This window comes from Odocoileus virginianus, chromosome 16, assembly GCF_023699985.2.
Source record: "Odocoileus virginianus isolate 20LAN1187 ecotype Illinois chromosome 16, Ovbor_1.2, whole genome shotgun sequence".
NCBI lineage: Eukaryota > Metazoa > Chordata > Mammalia > Artiodactyla > Cervidae > Odocoileus > Odocoileus virginianus.
Window position 1 is genome coordinate 19074686 of NC_069689.1, and position 22023 is coordinate 19096708.

The 22023-nt window shown below is 42.9% G+C and overlaps 1 protein-coding gene across 2 annotated transcripts in view; it reads right to left on the reverse strand.

Annotated features, from left to right (window-relative positions):
* Positions 1–22023, reverse strand: part of SLC24A4 (solute carrier family 24 member 4) — a 186923-nt gene that overhangs the window by 12440 nt on the left and 152460 nt on the right. For both annotated transcript variants that reach the window (XM_070477935.1, XM_020875995.2), the window contains exons 13-14: positions 6555–6721; positions 1227–1341 (exon numbers count right to left, since the gene is read on the reverse strand). In XM_070477935.1, coding sequence (XP_070334036.1) covers positions 1227–1341; positions 6555–6721 — 282 coding nt within the window. The remainder of the gene's footprint in view (positions 1–1226; positions 1342–6554; positions 6722–22023) is intronic.

Consider the following 22023-nt stretch of genomic DNA (forward strand, 5'->3'; position numbering starts at 1 on the left):
ACACACAGAGGGAAGCACACCATGTGAAGACACAGGCAGATACCGGAGGGAGGCAGCCACAGCCAAGGATTCTTGGCACCCGCCCTGAAGCTGGCAGAGAACAAGGAAGGATTCCTTCCCAGAGCCTCCAGGTAAGTACAGTCCTGCCAACACTTGACCTTGGACTTACAGCCTCCAGGACCAGAGAATCCATTTCTGTTGTTTTAAGTCACCCAGTTGGGGTACTTTTGTTTTGACAGCCCTGGGAGATGAATACACTCACCTTGAAGGTCACTCAGTTCAATTCCATCCCCCTCAGCTGCCGTCCCCAGCTGTCGCCATTCTCCTCGAGGCTCCAGCCTCCTGCCAAATATACTCTCACCCTTCCCTTCCCCTCATTTCATCTTCTCTCAGGACCGATCAGCCAACTCACCAAACTTTCTTTCATCTTGAAGAAATGAAACATTTTCCTCCTTTCTGAACCCACTTTATGTTTGGACACTTCTCTCCTCTCCTGTCTCCTCTGAGATTTCACTCCACTATCTGCCCTTCCTGCCTCCCATCCTTTCACACTACTGTCTACGGAGGAAGGTCAGTGAAGTCCGGGCGTGGATGCTATCTCACTGGCAGCAAAGGAGCAGCAGAGGAAGGCTGGCTCTTCACAGCCCTTCTGTTCTGCCATCGAGGAGTATACCGGTGTTCCTTAGCCTGCTCACCCCCAAGGCACTTAGCTCCAAAGAAAACCCACCGAGCAAACCATAACATTATATAAGTTCTAGAATTTGGAAGAGGAATCAGAAAATAGCTGGAGACATCGGATATCCCCACTTGGCCTGCCTGGGATCAGAACATTAGTGCATTTGCTCTAAAAATTCTGGGCTCCCACTCTGTTCAATCTCACACTGGTGATGTCAGAACAAGTTCATTTTTTTTGGCAACATAGCTAGTGGAATCTCAGTTCTGGCAGTGAAAACCCGGAATTTAAACCACTCGTGCACCAGGGAGCTCCCAGAACAAGTCCATTTTTATTCACCTCCACACAGATGCTTCTAGAGGTCTAGAGGAGGTGATCTTGGTAGTAATTCTCTCCATGGATGGAATCTACATGATGCTTTCCAGTCATCACTGTTTCCTCCACAGCAGGACTTAATGACTATCAGTGCTGAGAGCTATGAACTGTAACTCAGGTAGGGGGAAGGGCCCACTTGGTGATGCTGATGGCTGGGGGCCCGAGACACTATTCATACCTTGTCTCGCCACAATCAAGCTGGCCATGCAGTCGGGAACGCTCGTGCCTGCTGCAAGGAAAGTAATGCCCATGATGACATCGGGGATCCCAAGGGTGTATCCAATAATAGTCACCTGCAGAAGACGGGGGAAACATCAACTCACAGAGGAGCACCCGTGAAAACCCTGCTTACAACGCAGTGTTTTTAACTTAAACATAGTACTCCTGTATCCAACAGAAAAATCTGGAATATGGTTTCATTTTTTAAAAACTGTCCTTTGAGTATTCTTTTTTCCAGATTACATGAGTAATCTGGGTTTACTGTTTTAAAAAGTTAAGAAAAAAAGTTAAATGAAAGTATTAGTAAAAATCACCTATCATTTCTCAAGAACCTCAGACAACCACTATTAACACTTTTTATGAGCCAGTGAATCTTAGACTTGAAAATGTAGGAAATCCTGTAGAGAGCTGTTAAAATAAGACCCGCCAGGCCCCACCCCCAGTTTCTGATTCAGGAGATTTGGGGTTAAGTCCAGGAATCTGCATTCCTAACAAGTTCCTAGTTGGTTGAGACCCTGAGGCTGCTGACCTGGGAATCACATTTGAAAACCCCTGCTTTAGAATATGGGCTTCCCTGACAGCTCAGTTAGTAAAGGATCCTCCTGCAATGTAGGAGACCCTGGTTCAATTCCTGGGTCGGGAAGATCCACTGGAGAAGGGATAGGCTATCCACTCCAGTATTCTTGGGCTTCCCCTGTGGCTCAGCTGGTAAAGAATCTGCCTACAATGTGGGAGACCTGGGTTTGATCCCTGGGCTTTAGAATATATCCTTGACCTTCTTTTTGGTGTATGTATTAGAAAAATATGAAATCAGATTATACTATCAGTGCATATTTTGTGACTATATGTTTCATGCAATGATACATTGTGAGTATCTTGCCATCACAAATATTCATCTACAATCTTATTTTACACTGGTGCGTGGATTCCACTGCATAGCTGTAAAGTTCCTGTCCATCCATCACTGGTGGATAGGAAATGGCTTGTTTTCGTTCTTAAAATACCACTGTATTGTAACATGTAACATCATTTACTGAGCACCTACTATGTACCAGGTTCTTTCCAAGTGTTTCACTTCCACAATCTCATCTGCTCTACGCACCACCCACTGGTGAGGGAGGCACTGTTATTATGCCCAAGGAAACAAGGGTCAGAGGGGAAGAAGTTACAATGCAGGTGGGCATCAAGTCTGTGAGCAGCAGAGCAGGGATTCCAGGCCAAGTCTTTCTGACTCTAAAGTCTGCACTCCAACCTTGCCTTCAGGCTTTTTTAATTGGATGGTAACTGCTCTACAAAGTTGCATTGGTTTTTGTCACTCAACAATGCAGATCAGCTGTGAGTGTATGAATGTGTGTGTTTTATATATATTATATATATACATACATACATACATAAGTGTATATATATATATCCTTGCTCTTGAGCATCATGTTGTCTTGTGTGAACATCTCTGGGTTCTCATCTTACTATTATATCCTTAGGAAAAGTTCCAAGAAACAGAATCACTGGATTGAAGGATACACAGGCTTTTAAGGATCTTGAAACATGGTCACATAACTCCTCTAATAAGCACCTGACACTTGGGAAATGGTGAGCAGCAGCTGAATGGAAAGCCCTAGAAGTACTTGGACAACCTCACTCAAAACATCCCTTAGATGGCTCACCTCCCCATCTAGAAAATGTGAACAGCAGGATCTTTCAGGGTTGTTCACATCTCAGCTGATGGCTCCAGTCCCAGCAAATGTTTGGGTAAGCTAGTTTACTTCTTTGAGCCTCAGTTCCCTCATCTGTGAAATGGGCTTTTAAATGAGGATTAAGAGAAAAGATGAGGGGACAGTGCACGGGCTGTGTAAGACATTCACAGATGTATGTTTCCCTTCACTTCCAATCACTCATCTTGCAATCTATGGGGGCACAGAAAATGTGAGTGATTAGCCCAGATGAAGTATGCTTTCTAAGGGCAGAGCTCAGCCCTGGAATGAAGCCAGAGCTTGTGGTCTAAAACGATATCCCTCCTAGGACAAAGCTTGCAGATGGGTTTGGAGATGCTCGACCCTAAAAGACAGTGTTCAGTTCAGCATCGCCAGGAACTGGGCAGTGCGTGCCCTGTCTGACCTGCTCTGGCCTGTGCAAGGAGAAAGAGTGAGGTCACCAAAGCCACACAGCTGATGCATCGGCGCTTAACCCACACTGACCACGAGGGAGGTCTCCACAAGCACAGCCTGGCTGTGGCTGACATGTTCTTAATGGGTGATACCAGATGTCATACGTATAGGAGCCTGGGTTATTCTGGCAATAATGAGGATGCTTCCTTTGCTTTCCTTTCCTTATATAACTGGACTACCTGGCTAAGAAGCTGGAGGGTGGAAGGACAGAAGGAAGGTTCTGTGTGTGTACACACAATGGCAACCCACTCCAGTATTCTTGCTTGGAGAATTCCATGGACAGAGGAGCCTGGCAGGCTACAGTCCATGGGGTCACAAAGAGTTGGACACGGCTGAGCGACTACCACTTGAACACACTCCAAGCATTCAGGACCAGAGATGCTACCTGCATATGGCTTTGCTTTGGACTCCAGCCTGGGGCCCTCTGAACTCCTGATGTTGGGGTTTCAGAAAGGGAAGCAGAGCCAAGTCCAGAGCTGGGCTGATCTGCCTGACTTTGTTGAAGTCAAACCTTCTCTTTGGTCCTCAGTCTCGCCAGTTGGGCAAAGGTCCTGGATCGGATGACTCATTTTTGAGATTCCCTCCCTTTGGATGCTGACAGTCAAGAATCGTTTTCCCCAAAGCCAGGGTTGAGAGACGTGAAGGATGGTGGGGGTAAAAGGTGGGTAGGTGAGACGTCAGTGCTCTCTGGCGCCCCCATGAGGACATGAGGAAAGTAAGCGCCTGACCCCTGGCACATCTTGCTTTCACAGAAATCAGGCTAACTTGGCACTGTTGTCTTTACCACTTTCTACTGTGGAAACCACTCAATTACCCGAAACTGAGGCCAGCTGAAATTCCAAATCACAGATAAGAGTGCCGCAGCAAGGTGGTTCCTATGACTCTGGCCAAGCCACTGCCAAGACTCTCTTTTAAGAAGCAGGAATGGGGTTTATAAGACAAGGTGAGGGGGATGGGAATGTTATTCAATGTCCTACCTCACAGCTAATTAGTAGAACTGATTTCATAATACTGTTGTTTTCATTAATTAAAAAGAAAAAATTTCACATATTCATTAATTTGATCTCCCCTAACACACCCACTCAAATGTCATGAAAAACTTTTTTCACTTGCAAAATTGCTTGTGGAATGCACTTTAGTAAAAGAAACTGGTGGATCCTTTTATCAAAATGTAAGCACGGGCTGGCCTTTAACCCTACTCAGTGGTCATGTACAGATGTGAGAGTTGGACCCTAAAGCAGGCTGAGTGCTAAAGAATTGATGCTTTCCAATTGTGGTGTTGGAGAAGACTCTTGCGAGTCTCTTGGACTGGAGGGAGATCAAACCAATCAGTCCTAAAGGACATCAACCCTGAATATTCATTGGAAGAGCTGATGCTGAAGATCCAATACTTTGGCCACTTAATGCCAAGAGCTGACTCACTGGAAAAGACCCTGATGCTGGAAAAGACTGAGGCAAAAGGAGAGGAGGGCGGCAGAGGATGAGATGGCTAGATAGCACCACCAACACAATGGATATGAATTTGAGCAAACTCTGGGAGATAGTGAAGGACAGGGAAGTCTGGAGTGCTAAAATCCATGGGGTCACAAAGAGTTGGACGCAACGCAATGACTGAACAACAACATCTTTGACTGTCATCCTTTTCTGGCAGGGGCGGGGGTCTGTTAGTAGCTATTTCCAACTTCTTTTCTACGTAAAAACACACAACTTGGCATCTATGGGGATTTAAACCTCTATCTGATTAAGCTTGGAAGCAGTGTCAGCTGCATCTCATGGTGAACACGGCTGATATTTATAGTTATGATCAATTTGCTATGTTGCTAGCTCACACCTGATGCCTGAACAGAACCCTTTCATCTCCCAATAACCTGCAGACAGTGGTGATCATGTCCATTTCGCAGAGGGGACAACTGTGGCTCATGGAAGCTGAGTCACCTGTCCAAGTTTCATGGCTCCAGTGGGGAGAACCAGGATTCACAGCCAGTTCCATGGGACCTCACAGCTGCTCTTCTCCCACCAAACTGTTCCTCTTGGGTTAAGAGAATGTTGCTCTTGTGCCTCTGAGGCCAACACACACTTTTGCCCTGTGTGTTAGGCGGCATCAGGTGTTAGGAGGAGAGTGAAATGGCTGCATGGATACTACTGAGGTGTGAGTGGCTTGCAGGTGAACTTCACAGTAGAAATGCAGAGGTTCTGTACCCGCTTTTCTTGCTGTTCACAGGCTCCCCAGGTGGGTGAAAGGAAGAGGGGGAACCCCACAAGATGACCTACAGAGAAAAAGGGGGCTCCTGTTTGGCCCCACCCCGCCAGTGAAAGGTTTGCCCAGGGAGCAGTCATGTGGGGCCAGAGGGGCTATGCCAAAGCCTCTCTGCCTGAAGAGTCTAAGAGCAAACTGAGAGGCCATTCAGATGAGTGGCTGAGATCTTAGACTCTGGAGACCAACACCCAGGTTCTAATCCCACCTCTAGAATTCACTAGCTGTGTAACTAGTTGTGCAATAGTTGCTAACTGTATAACTAACTGGACAAATGACTCAACCTCTAGGCCTCAGGTTCCTCATCTATAAAATGGGCACAGTAAAACTGCTTACCCCATTGGGTTATTGTGAGGACTAGAACAGTTTACCTAAAGTTTATATCTGTGCCTGGACATAGGAAGCGGAGCAGAACATCCCTGGGCAGGAGCCATGGAAAGGGACCATGTTTGTCTCCCTCCAACTCCAGTCTCCATCACATTCCTCTACAGATGCTGAAAAGGAAGGGGGCCTAGTGATTAACCCTCCAGAGCTCTTTCTAGAGAGTGTCTGCCATCCCTGCCACATTCCTCTTCCCATCACTCCAGGGTGACATGTCCCAGGCTGTCCATGTGAAGGTAACCCTCCCTCCCATGGACACCATGGACCATGCTGTGCTTCTCTGGGTGTCCGTGATACACAGCACAGCTTCTTAAGACTCTGCTGAAACCCCTTCCTACTGAGAAATAAGCCAAGGTCTGTTGAGGTAGGTGGGTTGCTGAAGGTGATCCAGCAGGGCCTGTGGTCTCTCTTGATCCTAGCTCTCCCACCCCTGGCAGATGCCGGGCAGGGGCTGTGCGTACAGTCCACCCCCTCTCCCGCCACTCACCAGCCACACCATCAGGTAGGAGAAGACAGCGATCCACAGCGTGGCGATGACGAAGGTGAGCATGAAGAACTTCTCCCAGCGGGGCTTGCTGCAGTTGGGGATGGTGACGCACAGGAGGAAGATGAGCGGCCAGGTGAACACCCACTTGACTTTGTCCCCTCTTGCCTCTGCAGAGGGATGGGGTGGAGACAGAAGGGGGAGAAATACACACTAGGTTACACACCTCCAGCCTACCTGTAGGTTTACTTTTTCATGCCAAACAAGAAAATGCTATGAATAGGCCTCCCAGCAACGGACTTCGCAGAATGACAGAGCTCCGTATTGTCGACCTGGAAGTGATCTCAGTAAAACAGTTGACTGTTGACTGAAAAACCACTGTCAGTCCAAATCCTTCATTTGACAGGATGAGGAAAATGAGACCCAGAGCTGGAACAAATTTGTACAGGACAGCTGGAATGGGATGTTGACTATGAACAGGCTTTGGAGTCAAACTTGCAGTTGGAATTCAAATGACCTTGAGCAATCCCCTCAACTCCACTTCCTCTTCTGACAATAACAGATGTAAGTGACAACACAATAGTTGATGCAGGGAATATTTGCTATGTGAAGCAGGCATAATGCTAAGCATTTTGCATTTTAGTAGTTTCCTCTGCTAAAAGGGAACATTACCCCCTTCTTGATTGTTGCAAAAATGATATGATGCAATGTATGTAAAACACCCAGCACAAAGAACTTGGCAAAGAAGGTGCTCTAGAAATCTCAGCTCATTTGCTCCAAGGTCATATACTCAACCAGTGGCAGATGCAAGACTAAAATGTGGTGTTCTGCTGACAGGTATGACCTCACTGACCCCTACCAAGGGAACCCACAAACAATTTAACTGAGGAGAAGTGGCCACTGAGTACAAGCATAGTGTAATTATCCTTAATTAGTGGCTTATCCTTAATAAGCCACTGGGTATTTTGAGCACACGCACCCTCAAAACAGGCTTGTGGGTAATGCCAATGATTTGGTGGAGGAAGGACCTCTGAAAATTCTCTCCTCCATAAAAGCAATGAAAACATTAGCAAAAATGGTCTGAGTCAACTTGTTTAGAACTCTGGAAATTAACCAAAGCCTTGTAGCTATCTGGGTAAAAGTAACAATAGTGAACTTTATAGAGTTTTAACTTGCCTTGTTTTCATTTTCTTTCATCAGCTTTGGAGCAGTCTTGAAAAACCAGTAGCCTGGCATCCACCAGAGGGGGAAGGACAGGATTAGAGCTCCTTCCAAGTCTGTTCCCAGAGGACTGGCATTTTCTGACCTGTCTGCTGGTTTCCTGGAAGACCCTACTTTTAAGGTGTCTTTATTTTACCTGAATCAGAGCTCACCCAGTATGAATAGCCTTTTCCTTGAGGGCATTTGTTGAAAACTATCAGAGACAATTGTTGAAAACTGTGCTGCCTGCAGTGGTGGAAAACAGCTGGACAAACAATAGGTTAATGAAAAAGCTTAAAAGGAAAAGCTGGGAATGAGATATCCCTAGAGGACTTGGAAAAGCTCCCAGGTAGTTCTAGGAATATGAAATTTCATGAGAGGCATAGGGTTGTTCCCAGGGTTATTTGCATTCTTAGGAAAGACTTGGCTTCCTGGGTGGCTCAGTGATAAAGATTCTGCCTGCCAATGTAGGAGCCACAGGAGATGTGGATTTGATCCTGGGTCGGGAAGAACCTTTGGAGGAGGAAATCCACTCCAGTATTCTTGCCAGGATAATCCCATGGTCAGAGGAGTCTGGTAGGCCCCAGTCCATGTGGTCGTAAAGAGTTAGACAGGACTGGGCAACTAAGCATGCAGGAAAGACTTGAGAAGACCTTAAGCTTTCACTTCTGCCTAACACTGAGACTCCGAGAAAACAAGAAGTAAAGGCTAAGGTGGAGTTGTAAACTGCCTGAGTGTTAAAGGCGTGCCCCCAAACACACACAGAACCCAGCAAAGAGAAGGAGACTTGTTTTGAGCCAGGCATCTAAAGAAATCTCTGTGTAATCACTAGCAGATATTTCAGGGGTCACACAACAAACAGTATAGATTTTACAGAATTAGAAAAACAGAATTAGAAAAATCACCAAACAACAACAATAGTAAAACAACAACAAACAGCCATGGGAATGGGAAAGAATCTGATTTCTTATTATTACTTCACGTTATATTATTTTAAATGCCCATTTCATCAACAACAAATTATGAGACATGCAAAGAAACAAGATAACACAGCCCATACACATGAAAACAGCAGCTAATAGAAACTATCCCTGAGGAATTCTAGACATTGGATTTACTAGACAAAGGCTTCAAATCAGCTGTATTTTAAAATAGCTGATTTAAAATGTGCACAAAGAAGTTTTAAATATGTCTCAAAAATAAATGAGAAGTATAGGAATGATTTCTCATCAGAGAATATCATTAGAGAAGTAAAAACTATAAAAAGAACCAACAGAAAGTTGAGAGGGGTTGAGAGGTACAATAACTTAAGTGAAAATTTCACTAGAGGGGCTCAACAGCAAATCTGTGCAGGAAGAAGAAAAATATCAATGACCTCAGAGATAGGTGAACTGAGATCTAGTCTCAGGAACAAAAAGAGAGTAAAGAAAAATGAACTGTGTCTCAGAGACCTGTGACACACCATCAAATATGCCAATGTATGCATAATGAGAATATAAAAAAAAAACAGGAGAGATAAAAGGGGGCAGGAAGAATACTTGAACTCATGCTCAAAAATTTTGCATATCTGATGAAAAACATTAATATATACATTCAGGAAGAAGACACCTTCTCAAGTTCACATGGAACATTCTATAGGATAGATCATATGTTAGGTCATAAAACAAGCAACAATACTTTTGATTTGATTTAGCCACTAAGTTGTGTCCGACTCTTGCGATCCCATGGACTGTGGCCTGCCAGGCTCCTCTATCCATGGAATTCTCCAGGCAAGAATACTGGAGTGGGTTGCCATTTAAGTATTTAAATCATGTAAGGTTTATTCTACAACTTTTCCACATTGGAAAGAAATTAGAAATTAATAACAGAAGGAAAACTGGAACATTTACAGATACATAGATATTAAATAACATACTCCCAAACAACCAATGGTTCAAAGAAGAAATAATAAGGAAAATTAGAAAATACTTTGAGATGAATGAAAATGAAAAGAGAACACACCAAAACATATGGAATGAAGTGAAATCAGTGCTTAGAGAAAGATTTATAGCTATAAATTCCTATATTAAAAAGGAGGAAAGGATTTAAATCAATGACCTAACTTTACACTTTAAGAAACAAACAAAAAAAAAGCCAATGAAGTCCAAAAAAAGAAGAAAGGAAAAAATCAAGATTGAAGCAGAAGTATGTGAAATAGGAAAAAAAAAAAATCTCAGAATCAATTAAATGAAAAATTGGTTCTTAAAAAGATAACAAAATTGACAAATCTTTAGATAGAGTGACCAAGAAAAAAAGAGAAGACTCAAATTACTTAAATCAGGAACTAAAGAGGGATTCCACTATTAATCTTACAGAAATAAAAAGGATTATTAAGGAACACTATGAACAACTATGTGCCAAAAAATTAGGTAACCTCGGTGAAACAGTAAAAACATTCCACAAAGACAGAAACAAACTAACTCAAAAAGAAACAGAAAACCTGAATAGACACATAACAAGAAACTGAAATAGTAATCAGAAAACTTCCCTTAAGGTAAAGCCAGGACCAGATGGTTCATGGGTATTTCCACCAAATGTTTAAAGAAGAGTCCTTTGCAAAGTCTTCCAAAAGATAAAGAAGAAGAGAACACTTCCCAATTTGCTCTATGAAGCCAGTAGTACCCTGATACCAAAGCCAGACATCGAGAAGACAACTACAGACCAATATCCCTTAGGAATATAGATGCAAAAATTCTTAAAATTCTGGCAAACTGAATCCTGCAATACATAAAAAGAATTATACCCAAGGCTATGGTTTTTCCAGTGGTCATGAATGGTTGTGAGAGTTGGACTGTGAAGAAAGCTGAGTGCCCAAGAATTGATGCTTTTGAACTGTGGTGTTGGAGAAGACTCTTGAGAGTCCCTTGGACTGCAAGGAGATCCAACCAGTCCATCCTAAAGGAGATCAGTCCTCGGTGTTCATTGGAAGGACTGATGCTGAAGCTGAAACTCCAATACTTTGGCCACCTCATGCAATGAGTTGACTCATTGGAAAAGACCCTGATGCTGGGAGGGACTGGGGGCAGGAGGAGAAGGGGATGAGAGAGAATGAGATGGCTGGATGGCATCACTGGCTCCATGGACATGAGTTTGAGTAAACTCCGGGAGTTGGTGATGGACAGGGAGGCCTGGCGTGCTGCGATTCATGGGATCGCAAAGAATCGGACACGACTGAGCGACTGAACTGAACTGAACTGAGCCAAGTGGAATTTATCCCAGGAATGTAAGGTTGGTTTGACATATGAAATTCAATCATACACTACATTAACAGAATAAAGGATGAAAAAGCACAATCCTCTCAACTGATACAAAATTTAACACTCTTTTATGATAAAAACACTTAGCAAACTAGGAATAGAAAAGCATTTCCTTAGCTTGATAAAGGGCACTTACAAACACCTGACACTTAACATCGTATTTAATGGTGAGAGGCTGAAAACCTTCAACAAGATGAGGATCTCTGCTCTTAGAACTTCTATTCAACACTATTTTGGAAGTTTGAGTCAGGAACTGTAGGCAATTCCTCAATACGTCCCACAAAAATCTGTACTCAAATATATATAGCAGCACTTTTCATAACAGCCCCGAAGAGGAAACAACCCAAATAACCATGAAGTTATAAATGGAGAAACAAAATGCAGCATATAAATCAATGGAATATTTTTCAAGCATAAGAAGAAATGAAGCATTGATACTACATTGCATGGATGAACCTATAGGACACTGTATGAAATGAAAGAAGCCAGGACTTCCTTGGTGGTACAGTGGATAGGAATCTGTCTGTCAATGCAGGGCCCGTGCAGCAGGGAAGACCCAGTATAGCCAAAAATAAATAAACAATTAAAAAATTATATGGTGTTGAGGTTGCACAACTTTGTGAACATACTAAAAAAAAATTGACTTGTATACTTTGTAAGCATGAATTTTATGGTTGATAAATTATAGCTCAATAAAAAAGAAATTGCAAAGTAGGCTGGCAATAGCAGTTTTAGCTCTGAACACCTGTGCTTGAATCTTCCTACATCACTAAAAACATATTTGCAAAGAAGAAACACCCAGCCTGCTTATGAATCAGGAAAATACGGTTAGCTAGAAATCAGCAAATTCATTCTAGATGCTACACCTAGAAAAACATCTGTCTTCTGAGATCTTCCTCTACATACCTTTCTGTATTTTGTAATACTTGCACAAACAGAAGAAAGCTTTCCTGATTAGTTTGTCCAAAATTTCAACCCACATCCCAACTCATCCAGGCTTCCAGAGAAGGAGGGAATTCCCATAAATGACCAAAAACCCTGCATATGAGGGTAGGATTCACTTTGGGGAACTGTAGACCCTGACACTTACAGGCTTAGGAGTGTCTTTGCAGGTATACATACATGCCACAGCAGAAGGATAATTTCTTATTTTCACAGACATCAAACTGCATCTGATGTCAGTTTGCCTAGTATGGATTTCACTTCTGGTTTGGACATCTGATCTGGCCCCACTCAGCTAGCAAGCCTCAAGGCCCACAATTGTTTACTAAGAGACAATGCCCCATTAGACCTGTTCTATGGCTATTTTTTCAACTGTTGGATGAGACCCATTAGTGGATGGGATTGTGAAATCAATTAAGTGGCTGGCATCTAGTATTCCCCTAAAAAGAAAAAAGTATCATAGCTATGGTATATAGTGAGTTAAATATTACTCTTAAGACTTCTGTTTCCTTTTTATAGATATCCGTGTGTGTGTGTGTGTGTGTGTGTGTGTGTGTGCATGCGTGCACGCACAAGATATTTGTTACTGTGGGTTATGGTCCAAGTGTGGAAAACATTCACAGTGATCATGCTGTGCCCCTTCCCTCCACCCCCTACCCCCACCTTCCACCGGTCTTCTCTATTGTTTAATCAGGCATTGTAAGACACCAGACACGGAAATGATTACTGCGTTTTCCAGGAGCAAATGCAAGGCAGGGTGAGCAGGTTTAGGATTGGCTCATTTGAACAATCTCAGGAGGTTCTTGAGCACAGGGCTGTCTCCAGTCATCTGGTACTTGACCCTGGGTGATCAGGGCAAGGGAATAGAGCCTCGTGCAGTGAGAGAGCCAGATGGGACCCTGGTTGATCAGCACCAGGGAACAGAGCCTGCTGGCGTGTGAGAGCCAGATGGAGGCCGGTGATTCAGAATACGGGGCTCAGGCTTGGTTAGTCTGCATATGAAAAGTGTAGTTCTGGATGGGTAGTTTGCTATCTCTAAGAACTGGCTAGCTGGAGCGATACTCGGTTGTGCTGGGCATTTATTATTCTTTGCCCAGCATCCATTCCCCCTTACTGGTAACAGCAAGCTAATTTTTTTTTAGGGAACCTACCCTTCATGCCACATCATTGTGATTTGGAGGGCTGACTCTACTTCCTAGTTCTATGGGTGGGATGTGCGAGTCAAGCTTGGCTAATCGTGCATTCCATAAATACATAGTGTGTTCATTCTCTGTGCTAGGCACTATTCTAGGTTCTGAGAATCTACCAGCAGACAAGTCAACAACTCTTGCCTTTGAGTGGCTTACATAGGTTTGGGCTTGAGTGGATAACCCATTTAGAGACTTATGTGTGGATTTTGCTGAGAATCACTGTCTATAATACCCATTATCCCTTCCTCCTTATTAACAGAATCTTATTTTGCTTTGGACAGTAGGTTCCTAGCTAAAAACCTTAATTTCCTAGGCTTCCTGGCAGGAAGGAGTGGCCACAGACAGTTCTGGACAATGAGATGTAAGTAGATGTCTATGTGGTGGGGTTTCCAGAAATGTGACTATCTTCCTGATAAGAAGAGATGGTTTGTCTACACACCTCTTGTCCTTTGTTCTTCCTCCTTGTTCCTGCCTGGAACATGAACATACAAGCCACAGGAGCCACTTGGCAAATTGAAGGCAAAAGTCACTTGCTAAGGATGGAGGAACAGAAATGGAACACCGATGGTATAACAGAGCTACAAGACTTCCTAATCTCAGGACTTAGTATGTGATTAAAAATAAATCCCTTGAGGTGAAGGCTTTGTCACTTAAATTTTCTGTTACATGCAGCCCAATGCAATCCTTAGTCAGCCAGAGGCACCACTTGTATGTACACTGGGTTAACCCAATGGAATATAAGCCTAGACGGCTGGTGGTCATCTTTGCCAGCTACCTGAGGATGAAGCCAGTGCAGGGGAAAGCCTTGCTGAGATGGACGGGTCTTGTAACCACTTGAGCCCAATGTCAAGCTTTGCCTGAAGGTAGATTCTCCTGGTGAATCTGCCACTGTGGGTCTTTTGGCTTAAACCAACCTGAGTTGGATTTCTCTAACATCAAGCCTAGACTAATTTATGGGGCAAAGTGATAAGAGGTTGGGGGGCTACGGGGGTGACAGTGTTTATCCTGAGGGACACTCCTCTGACATACAATGAGCCCCTCCCACCCACCACCAACTGCCATCCTTCAAGTGCAATGTCAAGGACATCTGAGAGAGGCTCACTGTGGACTCTGATGTGCAAACAAGCAAGAGAAAGAAGAGCTGTTGGTGTTTCTTTCCCTCTTAGATTTCTTTTTTGAAGCAGGGAATCACAATTTAATTATGTGAAAAAAATCTTTACAAATGAACTCTATCAAAACAGATGGCTAATCATACTGGTACAAAAAATTAAGAACAGATGCAGATGCTAATGATAAACTTCAAACAAAATAATGTGGACAATTAACTACCTAGAGTGGTTAACTTGTGGTATGAGGGGGTGTGTGCTACTAGATGAAGTAGATATTTGTGGGCCCTAAACTAGGAGTGTTAGCACAAGAGCATAGGTCTAAGACCAGTGGTTCTCAAACTGGAATATAAATCAGAATCCCCTGGAGCTAATGATTGGGCAGCTTTGGAGTTGCGGGGGGAGGTGGTTTGAGAATCTGCATTTGTTAACAAGTTCCCTGGTGCTACTGGAGCTGCTTACCTGGCTTGAGAAACACCATTCTAGATTGACTCCATTTAAAAACTGAGATAATAAAGATATCATACACTGGAGAGGTGGCGGGGCATGATCGGTACGGACAGGCCTCAGATGGAGTCCAGGTCCTGTGAATTCCTTCTTCACTTCTGCCTCTGTAATTCAGCTTGCTCTTTGCAAAGTCTTGATCACGTAGGTCTCAAAATGTGAGGACTCACAATACTAGGAACTGGATTAATCTAACTCACCCTTGTCCTCCTCTTTGCAATTGCTCTAGCCCCTGCAAACCTGCAAACTCTCTTAATCATGCCTGTCGATGTATAAAATCTCTGTAACCCCCTTGTTTGGGGCTCAGAGCTTGGAGTGTTAAGTTCTCTGGGCTCACCGGCATAATAAACCTGAGTTCTCCACCAAATAATAAATAAATAAATAAATAAATAAATAAATAAATAAAGATATCATAAAATTCACTACTTTTAAAGTGTATGATTAGGTGGTTTCAGTATATTAGAAAGCTATATAATTCCAGAAGATTTTCAGGACCCTGAAAAGAAACCCCCCTCCCTGTTACCAATATTCCCCATTTCTCCTCCTCTCAAGCTCTATGAATGATCTACCCTGTCTCTGCAGATTTGCCTATTCTGGACATTCTATATACCTGGAATCATAATATGTGGCCTTTCATGCCTGGCTTCTTTCTTTAGCAGAATATTTTTTAGCAGAATATTTTCTTTAGCAAAATATTCTTTAGCAGAATATTTTCAAAGTTCATCCATGTTGTAGTATGAACAGTATCTCATTCCCTTTTATGGCCAAATAATATTCCATTATATGAATATATTATATTTTGTTTAATCTGATCATCACTTGGATACTGGGATTATTTCCATTTTTAAGTTACTTTTAAGTTACTATGAATAATGCTGTTATGAATATGTATGTACAAGTTTTTCTGTGGACATGTTTTCATTTCTCTTGCATATATAATGAGGAGTTATAACTAGAATTGATGCACCATATATGTGCAGTCTATTACATTATCGATGTGCCATACAGTATGATTCAGTAGGGACATGAGTTTGAGCAAACTATGGGGAGATAGTGAAGGACAGGGAAGCCTGGCATGCTGCAGTCCACCGGGTCGCAAAGAGTTAGGACACAACTGAGTGACTGAACAACAACAGTGACTTTACATTTAACCTTCTGAAAGCCTACCAGCCTGGTTTCCAAGATGCTGCACCATCTTCCATTCCCATCAGCAGTATATGAAGTTTCCAATATACCCACATCCTTGCCAACACATTAGTGTTGTCTCTCTTAATTATAGCCATTCTACTGAGTGATGAGTGGTAATCACACTGTGGTTTTGATTTGCATTCCCCTGATGACTAATAATGGTGAGCATCTTTCATGAATCTATTGGCTATTTATAAATCTTGGGAGAACTGTTGACTCAAATCCTTTGCCCATTTTAAACGCTGGGTTGTCTTTTTACTGTTGAGTTCTAAGAGTTCTATAGTTCTATGTATAGAACTATATATTCCAGATACTAGGTCCCTATCAGAAATATAATTTACAAATATTTTCTCCCATTCCAGGAGTTTTTCCACTTACTTCGTAGATCCCATAAATCCCATAAAGTTTTAATTTTGATGAAGTTTGTTTTTTAATTTTCATTTTTTGGCTACTTCTGCTTTTGATATATATAAGAAACCATGGTCACAAATATGTACATGTATGTTTTCTAAGAGTTTCATATTGTCAGCTACTACATTTAAGTCTATCTCAAGTTTCATATGTGGTGTTAATTAAGGGTCCAACTTCTTTTTTTAAAAAGTATGGCTATCTAGTTTCCCTAGCACCATTTGTTGAAAAGACTATTCCTTCCCCTACTGAATTGTTTTGGCACCCTTACCAAGAATTTTTGACTTTAAAGTTCTTTTTCTTTTAATGCTCAGTTCAGTTCAGTTCAGTCACTCAGTCGTGTCTGACTCTTTGCAACCCCATGAATTGCAGCATGCCAGGCCTCCCTGTCCATCACCAACTCCCAGAGTTTACTCAAATTCATGTGCATCGAGTCGGTGATGCCATCCAGCCATCTTATCCTCTGTTATCCCTGCTCCTCCTGCCCCCAATCCCTCCCAGAATCAGTGTCTTTTCCAATGAGTCAACTCTTTGCATGAGGTGGCCAAAGCACTGGAGTTTCAGCTTCAGCATCAGTCCTTCCAATGAACACCCAGGACTGGTCTCCTTTAGGATGGACTGGTTGGATCTCCTTGCAGTCCAAGGGACTCTCAAGACTCTTCTCCAAAACCACAGCTCAAAAGCATCAATTTTTCGGCGCTCAGCTTTCTTCACAGTCCAACTCTCAAAACCATACATGACCATTGGAAAAACCATAGTCTTGACTACACAGACCTTTGTTGGCAAAGTAATGTCTCTGTTTTTTAATATGTTATCTAGGTGGGTCAAAACTGTCCTTCCAAGGAGTAAGTATCTTTTAATTTCATGGCTGCAATCACCATCCACAGTGATTTTGGAGTCCAGAAAAATAAAGACTGACACTGTTTTCACTGTTTCCCCATCTATTTCCCATGAAGTGATGAGACCAGATGCCATGATCTTAGTTTTCTGAATGTTGAAGTTTAAGCCAACTTTTTCACTCTCCTCTTTCACTTTCATCAAGAGGCTTTTTAGTTCCTCTTCACTTTCTGCCACAAGGGTGGTGTCATCTGCATATCTGAGGTTATTGATATTTCTCCCGGCAATCTTGATTCCAGCTAGTGCTTCTTCCAGCCCAGCGTTTCTCATGATGTACTCTGCATATAAGCTAAATAAGCAGGGTGACAATATACAGCCTTGACATACTTCTTTTCCTATTTGGAACCAGTCTGTTGTTCCATGTCCAGTTCTAACTGTTGCTTCCTGACCTGCATACAGGTTTCTCAAGAGTCAGGTCAGGTAGTCTGGTATTCCCATCTCTTTCAGATTTTTCCACAGCTTATTGTGATCCACACAGTCAAAGGCTTTAGCATAGTCAATAAAACAGAAATAGATGTTTTTCTGGAACGCTCTTGCTTTTTCGATGATCCAGCAGATGCTGGCAATTTGATCTCTGGTTTCTCTGCCTTTTCTAAAACCAGCTTGAACATCTGGAAGTTCATGGTTCATGTATTGCTGAAGCCTGGCTTGGAGAATTTTGAGCATTACTTTACTAGCATGTGAGATGAGTGCAATTGTGCAGTAGTTTGAGCATTCTTTGGGATTGGAATGAAAACTGACCTTTTCCAGTCCTGTGGCCACTGCTGAGTTTTCCAAATTTGCTGGCATATTGAGTGCAGCACTTTCACAGCATCATCTTTCAGGATTTGAAATAGCTCAGCTGGAATTCCATCACCTCTACTAGCTTTGTTTGTAGTGATGCTTTCTAAGGCCCACTTGACTTCACATTCCAGGATGTCTGGTTCTAGGTGAGTGGTCACACCATCATGATTATCTGGGTTGTGAAGATCTTTTTTGTACAGTTCTTCTGTGTATTTTTGCTACCTCTTCTTAATATCTTCTGCTTCTGTTAGGTCCATACCATTTCTGTCCTTTATCGAGTCCATCTTTGCATGAAATGTTCCCTTGGTATCTCTAATTTTCTTGAAGAGATCTCTAGTCTTTCCCATTCTGTTGTTTTCCTCTATTTCTTTGCATGATCGCTAAGGAAGGCTTTCTTATCTCTCCTTGCTATTCTTTGGAACTCTTCATTCAAATGGGAATATCTTTCCTTTTCTCCTTTGCTTTTCACTTCTCTTCTTTTCACAGCTATTTGTAAGGCCTCCTCAGACAGCCATTTTGCTTTTTTGCATTTCTTTTCCATGGGGATGGTCTTGATCCCTGTCTCCTGTACAATGCCATGAACCTCCGTCCATAGTTCATCAGGCACTCTGTCTATCAGATCTAGTCCCTTAAATCTACTTCTCACTTCCACTGTATAATCATAAGGGATTTGATTTAGGTCATACCTGAATGGTCTAGTGGTTTTCCCTACTTTCTTCATGCTTCAGTCCAACTCTTTGTGACCCCATGACTGTAACCTGCCAGGCTCCTCTGTCCGTGGGATATTTTAAGCAAGAATACCAGAGTGAATTGCCATTTCCTCCTCCAGGGGATCTTCCCGACTCAGGGTTTGAACACATGTCTCCTGCATCTCCTGCAATGTCTGGGCATATTTCTGGACTCTCAGTTCTATTTCATCGAGCTATATTTCTATCTCATGCTACTATCAGGCAGTCTTGATGACTATTTCTTTGTAATAAGTTTTGAAGTCAGTAAGTCTTTCAATTTTGTTCAAGATTGTTTTGGCTATTCTGGATCTCCTGTATTTCCATGTGAATTTTAGGATCAGCTTGTCAATTTCTGCAAAAAACAAACAAACAAAAAAACCCCCCAAAACCCCCCAAAAAACCTAGCATGGATTTTCACAATGATTGCATGAAATCTATAGATCAATATGAGGACTATTGCCACCTTAAAAATTTTAAATCTTTCAACCATAAACTTAGGATATTTTTCCATTTATTTAGATCTTCTTTCATTTCTTTCAATAATGTTTTATAGTTTTCAGTGTACAAGTCTTGTTCTATTTTTGTTAAATTTATCCCTAAGTACTTTATTGCTTTTTTATTGCATTATAAATGAAGTTTCTTACATTCATTTTTCATATTGTTAATGTATAGAAATAGAGTTGAATTTTGCATATTGACTTTGGAGCCTGCAAGTTTATTAATTCTAATGGTTGTTTTTTGTGTTTTGGTAGATTCCCTAGGATTTTCTATGTATAAGATCATGTCATCTATGAACACAGTTTTACTTCCTCCTTTCCAAATTGAATGCTTTTTATTTTTTTCTTGCCTCTTTACCCTGGATAGAACGTCCAGCACAAAGCTGAATAGAAGAGGTGAGAGGTGTCTTGTTTCTAATCTTAGGGGGAAAGTTTTCTGTCTTTCACCACTGAGTATGACATTAATTTGGGGGTTTCTGTAGATGCCCTTTATTAGATTGAGGAACTCACTCTATTCCTAGTTTGAGTGTTTTTTTCCCCCATTAAGGAAGGATGTTGGATTTTGACCAATGCTTTTTCTCTGTCTGTTGAGATGATTGTGCAATTTTTGGCCTTTATTCTAATAATACAGCATGTCTTATTGTTTTTCACGTGTTGAACCAACCTTGCATTCCCGAGATAAATCTCACTTGGTTAAAGAGGAAAACCAAGTCCCATGAAGGTTAACGAACTGCCCAAATCTCACAGAAAATTAGCGGCAGAGCCACAAACAGACCCTGCATGCCCAGCCAGTGACCTCAGAGCTGGTCCTTATGGGGAGGTAAGGGGATGCAGTTGAGGTTGGAACATTGTCAGGGATGGGTTAAAGAACTGTCCTGTCACCATTATTCAACACTTGTGTTGTGCCTCACACATTTTGGAGATGGTTTTCACAAACACTATTTTTCATATTAACTTGGGGTAGATATTCTCCCCATTTCACAGGTAAGGTTTGGTGAAGTTCAGTGACTTAAACATGACAAGCTCAGAGACAGTACCAGGACTTGAATGCAGGTCTTTGGAGTCTAAATCTTGAGTCCTCCGTACCATACTACTTGCCTGCTCTCTGAGTCCCACGATTTCAAAGCCTGTGAAAGTCCTTTTGCTACCCACTGGTGGGCAGCATCGTCAACTGTCAGATTAGAGTCTTATACTTTTAGCTCATCTCTGTGATTGAAACAGAAAAATCCTCTTAAGTACCGGAACCATTAAAGTTTTCTTATTCCTTGGGGGTGAATGAATCTTACCATCAATTTTTAGTTACTTCTAATACATTTCTGTTTTATCCTTAGACTTACCATCAAACTGATTGCTCTCTGAAGGGCACAGAAACTTCATGGTTAATGACAGCCAGATTGCCAGGTTCAAACCCCAGCTCCGGCATATTCTACCTCTGTGACCTTGGAAGAGTATTTAGCCTCTGGGCATCTCAGTTTCCTAAGCTATGAAATGGGGATAACAACAGTTCTTACCTCGCAGTACTAATGTGAGACTAAAATGAGCCAATATACGAGATGCATTTAGCACACACTTGGTGAAGAGTACGCACTAAATTTTAGCTTTTGTTGATAATAATGGTCAATTAAGTTCCACTTACTGAGTACCTACCACTGTCAAGCACTGAGTTGGGTGCTTTTCTGGAAACTAAAACAGGTTTAAGGCCCTGATGCTGGAAAGACTGAAGGCAGGAGGAGAAGGGGATGACAGAGGATGAGATGGTGGGATGGCATCACTCACTCAGTGGGTATGAGTTTGAGTAAACTCTGGGAATTGGTGATGGACGGGGAGGCCTGGTGTGCTGTAGTCCATGGGGTCGCAAAGAGTCAGACACAACTGAGCGACCGAACTGAACTGAAAACAGGTTTCAAGAAGTAAGCTGTCTAGCCCAAGGTCACATGGCTAGGAAGTGGCAGAGCCAGAAGTCCAATACCAAAGCCGCTTAATGGCACCATCTTGAACCCTGAAGTGTGGGTTTTGAGCCTAAGGGCACTAGAGAGAGCAGGGGCGTACTCTGTGGGAAGTAGATAGGATCAGGGTTGTGATTAAGCTGCGCTGCCAGGCTGAGGTTTAGGAGGAAGGGGAAGACAGAAGGGGAGCCTGTGAGAGACAACAGGAGGCACCAGCAAGGTCGGAGGCAGGACCTGCTGGGGGCTGACATGGAGACGTGGCAGTCAGGTCTGAGTCACAGGGACCAAAGGCCCAGGAAGAGACGCTCTGGCAGCCCAGTGTAGAGACTGGAGAGCTTGTGGGGGGGCTGTGAAAGGCCGTCCCCAGGGAGGCAGCCTTGGCTTGGTCTCCCCCTCTTACCACAGTCAGGCACCAGGGTTCAGCCTCCGGGACCCTGTTCATGCTTTCCCAAGAAGTGTTCTCCCCCTGGGAAAAGGGGGAAAGACCAGACATGCAGACCAGGATCCCCCAGCCAACATAGAAGCCAGGCCCAGGGCTCCCTCAGCGGGCGCAGACCAGCTTCTGGACTAGATGTAAGTGGGTCCCAGAGCTGAGGTCGGTGAGTCACCTCTCTTGTTCTAAAGATGACCCCAAGCTATGACCAGCTCTGCACTCCACTGCAGGAACCTCAAAGCTTGGGGCCAAAGAGCTGTCTGTCCTCTGTCACTCGTGACTTTGTGGCAGTGGGTGGACCTTCAACCTCTCTGAGCTACCCCGTCCTCAGCTGTGACATGATAACTTCCCCCA